The sequence below is a fragment of the Ammospiza caudacuta genome, chromosome 7 (genome assembly GCF_027887145.1).
Source record: "Ammospiza caudacuta isolate bAmmCau1 chromosome 7, bAmmCau1.pri, whole genome shotgun sequence".
Taxonomy (NCBI): Eukaryota; Metazoa; Chordata; class Aves; order Passeriformes; family Passerellidae; genus Ammospiza; species Ammospiza caudacuta.
In genome coordinates, this window is record NC_080599.1 from 21,430,876 (window position 1) to 21,440,164 (window position 9,289).

Here is a 9,289-nt window from a genome sequence, read left to right on the forward strand (position 1 = left end):
CCCCAAGGTCTGTTCCACACAGCTGGGTTAAGGCAGCTGCACTGGCTGAGAGTGGGAGAGCAGCAGGCTCATCCCTGCCTGGGGCTGTGACACCTCCTCAGGTAACAGAGCCTGGAGGGACGCAGGGACTCAGAGGCTGCAGGGCCGGACTGTCTGTCTGGTCACTCCTCCCCAGAGGCCACACTGCTCATCACTGGCACCACAAAATGGCTCAGGGCTTAAAACAGACCAAAGGTCCCCCTGTGGGGGTGGCTGGGAAGCCGAGCCCTGTCCTTGGCAGGGGCTGTGTCACTCCTGGCCAGCACAGCCCTGTTGGAAGGGAGTTTTGACCCAGAGGTCACAGAGCGATTCCCGTAACGCTGATGAAATGTTTTGGAGCTGCTGCAACACTCTTATCACCTGGCCAGTACCCAGACAGCAAACAGCCCCTTGGAGTAATAATAATAATAATAATAATAATAATAATAATAATAATAATACTGTACCAGCCAAAAAGCCACAGCATGAAATGTACTGAAGACAAAAACGAAAAAAGGAAGGAAAAAACCCCAAGCTTTTACTGCATCCATGAAAACTCGTCCATGAAAATTCAGCTGCAGCATCAGGATGCTTCAGCCACCATCCTCCTCACCTGCCCTCTGCCCTTGGGCAGAGGAGTTCTCTCCCCTTTTTGCTTCTGCAGTGAAGGCAATGGGCTCTGCACCAACCTGCTCAGTAAAATAACTGCAGCAGAAGTTCCCCTCAGCCCAGCAGCTGCTTCCATACAACGGAAGACTCCAGTGAGAGGTGGACACTCCAAGGTGAGAGCTATGGATTTGGCATCTCCAGAGGAGACTATTCAGTCCTTTTTTCCCTGCACAGACTGCAGTCCTGGCACATGTGTCCCTGAGCAGCAGACACCTTAGAAAGGCATGAGAGCAACAGAGGGGAAAAACTCTACTCCAGCAAAGCAGTTCTGTGTGATGTTGGAAAATGACAGAGAAAACTGGGGACAGGGACATGGCTTTGGCCACACTGTCTCAACAGGACCAGCCTGTCCAAGGCCTCCCGTCACCACACAGCAACAAAACAAGGACTTGGACATTCCCAGTCCCCACTCACATGGAACAGCATCTGTCAGCAGAACCACATCACCCCTCCAGCTAAAGAAGGGACTTAGAACAGCAGACAGGCTCCAAAAGCAGCCAAGCACAGGCTGTCCCCACATCCCAGGAGTAAGGGATGCACCTCCTTCCCTGCAACAGCTCTGAGGGGCTTGAGTCTCTGTTAAGCCCCTGTGCAAGTGCCTGGCTGGGTCATTGCCTCTGACCCTGTGCAATGAGAGCAGCAGCTCCCGGAGTGCAGAACCCCTTCAGCACACGTCTGGTCCCCCTGGTGTTCAAGGAAGGAAATAATTGATGCGCTGGGGCACGGATTTGCAGCCCTGTGCAGAGAAAAGCTTCTCCTCTTTGGGGACAAACACCATCATCTGGGCCACCTGGTCGAGCGTTGCCTCGGTGTAGGGAAGGCCCCGGGCCAGGAAGGCGTCCCGTGCACACAGCCTCACGTGCTGGTACTCCAGGGGCAGGAACGGCACCACGAAATCAATCAGCTTCTCCCTGAGGAGCTGTCTGTGGGCATAGCTGTTCTCTGGAGCACAGCAAAGGACAAGGCAAACTCAGAAACTTCACCTGAGAGCATCATCCCACCAGGCTTGGCTCCGAGGGGCTCATCCAGTGGGACCCCCTAGTGCAGAGCTGCTCAGCACTCTGAGCACAGAGCATGTCTAGGAGTCACACCAAGAGAAGCCCCAGAGAAGCCTCAGCACTGCCCTGTGAGGCTGAGCTGCCTCTTGCCCCAGCCATTTTCAGGGCTGAAGGGGCCTGAAGCCTCTTGGCTCACAGGGACAAGGCTGGAGCTCTCATTGTCAACAACCCCTGGAGTGAGGGCCTGTTCCCCCAGCACAGCCCTGTGTGGCACTCAGTGGATGGGACACTGCAGAGGGGCAGCCTTGCAGCAGCCTTGCAGCAGTCCCAGCCCCCAGGCAAGCCCAGGCCTTACCTGCAGCCTCCTGCAGCTCCAGGCGCAGCCGCTGCTCCAGCAGCTCCAGGGGAATCTCCTCCCGCGCCCGCCCGGCTCGCCAGAAGTCCAGGGCCACCTCATTGATGGTGTTGCCACCGAGATTGCTGTGGACACAGAGGGAGGTCACTCAAGATTTCCCCCAGAGAGCTGCCAGCACCTTCCCTGCAGGCTGGCCCCAGCAGTGCTGTTGGCAACAGAGGATTTGCTGTCTAGGATCAGCACATGGAGAGCCAGTGTTCTTCCCAAAGAGCCCCTTTCCACAGGAATGCAGCTGTCTGCCATCCTGCCAGGGGCAGCAGGATCCTCCATCTCCCTCAGTCCCCTGTCCTGGCTTGGGAAGCCACCAACCTTGCAGGTGACACCTGGCTCCACACCAAACGCTGAACAAGCCACCACAAAGTCCAGGTTAAAGGGCAGAGCACGTGGCAGGAGCCCCACTGGAAGTAAAGGTCCAGGACAGGGATTCCTGGCAGCCCAGGAATTGGCACAGCATCCTCTGCCCATGGGACAAAGCAGCAACACAGCTCCCACTTAAGGGCTCCTCTGGACACCCATGGGGGCAGCTCTGGGGTGGGGTTTGCAAGGTCCTGCAGCTGTTGAGGGTCCCAGGACAGCCCTTCAGCCTGGAAAGCAGGTCCAGGAAAGCTGTCCCCCCTCCCCAAGTGCTGGTGAGGGGCTTGTCCCCAGCCCTGAATGCTCCAGTGGACTGGGAAGCAGCTGGATGCAGAGTTTGTGTGGGTGGGAGGCAGAGAGGCAGTGGGAGGCACAGATCTTGCACCCCACCCTCATGTCAGAGGCTCTGGACCCCAAACTGAAGGCAGAGAAAACTGAAAAGCCAGCACTGTTTCCCACCATGCCCCCACCCAGTGTCAGGGAGAAAACAGGGAGAAAACAGCCTGTACTGATCCTGCTCCCAACCCAGAGCCCCTTGAGGCTGGACAGGCAGCCAGCCCCACCCCATCTGCAGGACTGTGCCAGTGCCCACAGCAGCCCTGGGGCACAGCCATCCTGCTAAAACAGGTCAGTGTCACACTGCCACAGGAGTGATGAAACCCCTGGGGTGACACTGCTGCAGTTCAGGGCACCCTGCTCCCCTCTGCCTGCTGACACTGTGACATTCCTGACCTGCAGGGCTGCCAAGCAGGACACCAGGCCCTGTGCAGCTGGGCCACGTCCACCCCTGCTGAGCAACAGGGCAGGACCTGCCCCTTGCCCCACAGCCCCTTGCACACAGGTGGGACCAGAGTGAGGGGAGCTCCACAGGCACTGGGCTCACACAGGGAAACCTCTCTGAGGGAAGCACCGAGCTGGGAGGTTGGAAGCCTTGCCTGGATGGTGGAAGTGGAGGAGGAAAGCTCTGCTCACCTCCAACCACCAGGAACAGCTCTGCCAGAGCCAAGCCCAAGGCTGCAATTCCCAAACTGAAGGGAGCCCAAGATGCTGATCCTGATCTCTCACTCTTTAGGGGCACTTCAGTCAGGTGCCTGCCTCACATCCTGGTTCTGAGATGTCCCATTTCTCCCTCCAGCTGCATCCCACACAGACAGTGCTGGGGTGCACTTCCTGGGAAAGGAACCAACTAAACCAGGCTGTGCTGATGCCAGGATCAGCCTCACAGCACCTCAGTCTGCAGCCACAGCCAGGCAGTGGGAACTGCCCAGCTCCTCACAATGCATGGCAACTTCCCACCAAGGCCTTCAGCCCCAGCTCTGCTCCCTGGAGTGTGACATCTGCCCAGCTGGGCAGGGTGACACCGTGTTAACTGACTGTCCTTCCTTGCCTCCAACTCCAGACTCTGGCTCAGGTGTCCCAACCCAGCTGGACCTCAGCTCCTCCTACAGATGTTCCCAGGGAGGATGCCCAGCATCCACAGGTAAAACCGAACATGGATGCAACCACCATGAAGGAATGAGGTTCCTGTGCCCTCCCCTGCCACCTCAGCCCCTTGTATCACACACCTCTGGGGACAAACACCATTACTTGGGGACCAGAAATCACCTGAGGAAGAGGAAGATGGATCTCTGCTGATCTGCCTGGCCCTTGCTGGTGTGCTGAGCCATGAAGGGTGTGATGGCATCCAGGAGGTTGGAGTGCAGCTTCTCGGCCTCGTCGAAGATGAGCAGGGCCTGCCTGCAGCGCTGCAGGGTCTCGCTGATCTGCCTCTGCAGCTGGGCCTGCAGCAGGGAGGGCACTCAGGAACCCTGGCATCCCCTGGCATCCCACAGCTGCTCCATCCCCTCCCACCCAGCAGGACAGGGCAGAGAACAGAAGAGCAAAGGCAGGAAAACGAGTGAGGTGAGATTCATTAGTTTAATAAGTGAAGGAAAGAGGAAAGAAAGACATCAGGTGGTGCAAAGGCAGCCACCCCCTGCCACTAACAGACTGATGCCCAGCCCGTCTCTGAGCAATGGCTTCCTGCCCCCAAACCCCTCCCTGCAGCTTTTATTCCAGAGCATGGCAGCACATGGGATATCCCTCTGGCACTAGGACTCAGCTCTTTGGTGTGTCCCAAACTTCTTGTACTCAGCTCATGGGCTGAGTGGGAGAGGGGGGAAGCCCTGAGGCTGTGCAGGCACTGCTCAGCAGTGACCAGCCAGTGCTGAGGGACCCAGTTTTACCCATAAACCCAAGGCACAGCCCCACATGGACATGAACTCCAGCCCAGCCCACGGGACCATCCCCTGATGTTGGCTCTCACCTTGTAGGAGTCCACGTAGTTGTGGTGTGGGAAGTGGAGCAGGGACACGAACACCCTGACACAGTCACTCCTCAGCCCGTCCCGGAACAGGTGAGTGGCCACCATGCGAGCCACAAAGTTCTTCCCTGTGCCAGACCAGCCATGGAAGGACAGCACCAGAGCCTTGGGGGGCCGTGGGCTCTGCAGGAAGCCCTGCACCGCCCGCAGCACCACGGCCTTGGCCAGGTGCTGCCCGTGCAGCTGCCCATTGAGCTCTGCCTCCAGCCCTGCACAGAGAGCACAGGCTCAGCTCCTGCCAGCACTGCTACTGCACGTGGGGTTAAGAGGAGAAAACGTGGCAGGGATGCCTGGCCAAGAGGACTGTGAAGTGGCATTAAAGCCACAGGCTGCCTGTGCCCCGCCTCTGGCCCCAAAAAGACACAAATCTTCCACTGACTCCTTTTTTCCTTTAGGAAAAGGCAGAGATGCTTGGCAGCTGCAGAGAGCATTGGTGCCCCAAGGCCCTCCCAAGCTCCCAGTGCAGGGTTTGCATCCCAGGAGTCTCAGGGACAGCAAACACAAAGACACCTACTCATGGCTTACACACAGGTCTCAGTGTGCCCTCCCGACCTAGGGCAGGGTCCTGGGCCAGTTTGGATCCTGCTATATGTGCCTGGAAGCTATGGGATGCAGGCAGGGCTCGTGGCAAGCTGGAGCAGATACTTATGCAGTAAGGAACAAACTCTCTTTGGTCTCAGAACTTCAAATGGGACACAGGGCTGAGCTCAGCCTCTCACCCTCCCACAGCTCAGCACTCCACTCAGAAAAGCCCTTTACTAACGTTCTAGAATACACTTTAACAGGGAAAAAGCCTCAAAACAAGCCACAAAGCAGCACAGCCCCTTTACTAACTTTCTAGAATAGACTTTAATAGGAAAAAAAAAGCCACAAAACAAGCGACAAAGCAGCACAGCCCCTACCTGTGATGTTGTTGATGATCCTGCAGTCTCCTGTCTCGCAGCACTTGCCGAAGCTGCAGTACCAGGCAGAGAGGATCTCCAGGTAATCCTGGCCAACCAGAGGAAAGCCCCAGCCTGGCAACGGGAGCAGAATGAGCAGAGAGGTTCCAGGAAAGGCTTTTTTACATTTTGGGCTCACGGCAATCCTCTCTGAGGTGCAGGGACTCAGCCATGTCCCTGCGGACAGCCCTGGCTGTGGGGACAGTGAGCTCGGAACTGGCAGCAGCCCGAGATGGCTCCGAGTGCCCAAGAAGTGCAAGAGCCTCATCCCGGGGTGTGCCAAGGAGGGAGATGCCCGGGGTAGCACCTCGGGAAGGAAGGGCAGCGCCACAGGAGCCGGGGCACAGCAGGGTCCGGATCTGCTGTTCCCTCCTGGGCACGGGAGAGAGCAGAGCAAGGCGCTTACCTGGGATGGGACTGGCCTCTCGTTCTCCTTGCTGCTTCTCCTCCTCCTCGCAGCCCTCCTGCCACACCTTGCACGCCAGGTACTGCCAGTAGTGCTTGGAGAGGGCTCCCAGATGCTTTTTCACGGCCTCGTACCTCACCCTGCCCCACGGTGCCCCCTCCGGGACGGCTCCCTGCTCCTCTGCCCAGGGCGCCCGGGGCGGCGGCGTTGTCCCGGGGCTGCCCGAGCCGCCCAGGAGCAGCAGCAGCACCAGTACAAAGCAGCCGAGCCCGCGGGGGGCCGGGAGCCTGGCCGGGCCCATGGCAGCGATGAGGGATCGGGAATGGAGCGGGTCCGGGAATAGAGCGGGCCTGGCCCGGCCCCGCTGGGCCCCGCGGCCGGCCTGGCCCGAGCCGCCCTCACTTCCTGAGGCGTTGCTGGGAGCAGCCGCGGGCGGTGCCGGTGCCGGCCCCCGGCCAGACGTGGCTGCCCTGTCGCCGTCGCAGCCAAGGGGACCCGACAAAAGCCAAGCCTGGGGCCAGCGGCGGCTGCGGCCCCGCCCCGGGCCCGGCCCGCCCCGGCCGTGAGGGGAAAGGCTGAGGAGGGGCCCGGGGAGGCTCCCGGCCGTGAGGAGAAGGGCTGGGGAAGGGCCGGGAAGGGCCCGGGGAGGCTCCCGGCCGTGAGGGGAAGGGCTGAGGAGGCTCCCGGCCACCGCCTCCCACAGAGCTGCGGCACCGGCAACGAACGCCTGGGGAAGGCAGTGATCTGGATTTTAAACTGCCCAGCGGCTCGGCTGAGGTTGTGCAGCCGCAGACACAGGAGAAAAGGACATTGAGGCAGCTGTTCCTCAGTGTCCTTTCAAAGGGGACACAAAAATAAAAGATGAGGAAATAAAAACAAGGGAGCAGCGGGGGAGAAGCAGGGCTGTCCAGGCTGCGTTGGCTGCCCGCTGTCCTGATATCCTGAGCTCAAGGCCAAAATGCTTTGGAAATAGAAAGGATTTCAAGGTTATCCCACACGCTCAGAAAAATAAAAGTAAGGAGGATCATAAATAGAATTAATCCAGCCCGGTAACTGCCTGGTCCAGGTGGATGGAGGGGGGATGCAGCCCAGGCGTGGAGCAGAGCGCATCACCATCTACAGGTGCCTGCAAATATTACACAGCAGCATTTCACATACTGGGACCAACAAAACGGCCCCTTCAGCTACAAAAACAGTCAGGCCGAGACCTGAACACCACTTGCAACAACTTAAACAGAGCTAAAAATAATGCATTAAAGAAATAAATTTAAATCAAACTTGCTGTAGCTATAGCAAAAAAACTCACAAAAACCTGCTGTCAGCCTTTCTAGAAACTAGTTGAGGTACCTCAAGCGTTTATACAGATTTATAAAAAATTAATAGCTGGAACATTCAAACTTGGCCCACCCAGGATAACTGCTCTAGCTGAAAAGGGCTTATTAAAAGGGACAGATGCCATAAAAAATAGATGGTTACATGTTCTAAAGGAGAAAAGAAAATTTTGAAGGATAAACTGACTGTCCAACACTGCACTAGCTCAGGGTATAACTCCTGGGATGTCGGCCCTGCCCCAGTGCAGCAGATAGTCGGAGCCAGAAGGAAAACCAGCTCTTTAGGAGGGCCTGGCACAGGGTGCCCAGAGAAGCTGTGTCTGCCCCAGCCCTGGAAGTGTCCAAGGCCAGGCTGGATGGGGTTTGGAGCACCCTGGTCTGGTAGAAGGTGTCACTGCCCATGGCAGAGGCTTGGAACAGAGGGATCTTTAAGGTCCCTTCCAACCCCAGCCATTTTGGGATTCTCTGAAGGGGCATAGGAAGCACATGGGGTTTCCCTTGCTCTGCTGAAACCCCAAGTGCAGTTTGCTGATCCTGAGGTGAGGCTGGCAGCAGAGGCAGCTGCACAGCCCCAGAGCTGATGGGAGGATGCTCAGCTTGTCACTCGCAGCTGGTTATTCCAGGCAGTCAGTCCTGGTCAGCAGCAAGCTCCTGATTAAGGCTCCACCACCTCAGCTCAGCTCAGCTGCCATCTGAAGAGAAAAAGCACCACAAGAATTGGTTATGCCTGGCTTATTCCACACCCCAGTGCAGCTCAGGACAAGCAAACACTCAGAGGGAACCTCACAGTCCAGAATTTCATTTACAGGCTCTCCAGGGAAATGCCATACACCCATATTTTAGTTTTTTTCCCCATTTCCATACAGCATTTTCTTCTGCACTCTGACAGAAGGCAGGAGGAGAAGAGCCTCTCTCCAGAGCTCAGTATAAAACAGCTATGGATTAGATCACTAAATAAAAGAAAGATCTAGAATAAAGGGTATGAGAGTAGTCCTTTCCCCTCCTTCCTTTTTCCCCCACAAAGCCCTATCTATCCCCAGTCTCTTAAAAATATTGAGATTCTACAAAGAACCAATCACCAGTTCCACACTTGGGATATGTGAACTAAGGACTTCTTTTCCTAATTTTCAGATTCAATAAAAAAATTGTAGGGAAAGGATTTGAGGACCTCAGGGAAAGTGCTTATTTTCAACCCCCTTTGGTTCTCCATTGGCTCAAAGCTGTTTGTGCTCATTCTTTTGTAAAAGTACATTCATTACATAATCAGAAACACTAAAATCTCCCAGTTATACAAATTCTCACTCTGTTACTATGGCAAACCACTCCAAAAATACAGAGCAGCAGAACAACAAAGTGCTTGGAACAACGGCTCTCAACTGCCAGTTTCTGCATGTCAGAACTTAAAAGCATCTGTAGCTGTTGAACTGTTCATACACAAGCAAGAATCCTGTCCTGCTCCCTGAGCAACTGGCACCTCAAAAATAGAGATGGAGGAAAGGAAAAGTTACTGTCAGCACACAATGCTAGGAAACAAAAAATCCCAGAATATCCTCCCCCACAAAACTCTCAAAATAAACCCCAGAAAGCACTTCTTACAGAATTCAACAATGCTGAAATCCAAAGTTTCAGTGAGAAACTCTAGTTTAAAGCAAACCAGGTTTCACACTACTAGTTGATGGTACAGGGCAGGTCAAAGATCCCTGAGATCAGAAGTATCTCACCTCCTGCCTCTGAAACACTCGCTGCTGGGGCATTAGGAAAAGCTCTGCTGCAGCCTGAGTACAGCTCTGCTCTG

At 56.0% G+C, this 9,289-nt stretch overlaps 1 protein-coding gene across 1 annotated transcript; it reads right to left on the minus strand.

Annotated features, from left to right (window-relative positions):
- Positions 1-1,378: 1,378 nt before the first annotated feature.
- Positions 1,379-6,464, minus strand: TOR3A (torsin family 3 member A). Its single transcript, XM_058808941.1, has 6 exons — positions 6,164-6,464; positions 5,719-5,832; positions 4,760-5,025; positions 4,060-4,235; positions 2,041-2,165; positions 1,379-1,629 (listed from the first exon to the last, which is right to left on the minus strand). Exons 1-6 carry the CDS (start codon positions 6,462-6,464, stop codon positions 1,379-1,381), a joined length of 1,233 nt encoding a protein of 410 aa, XP_058664924.1.
- Positions 6,465-9,289: the final 2,825 nt, after the last annotated feature.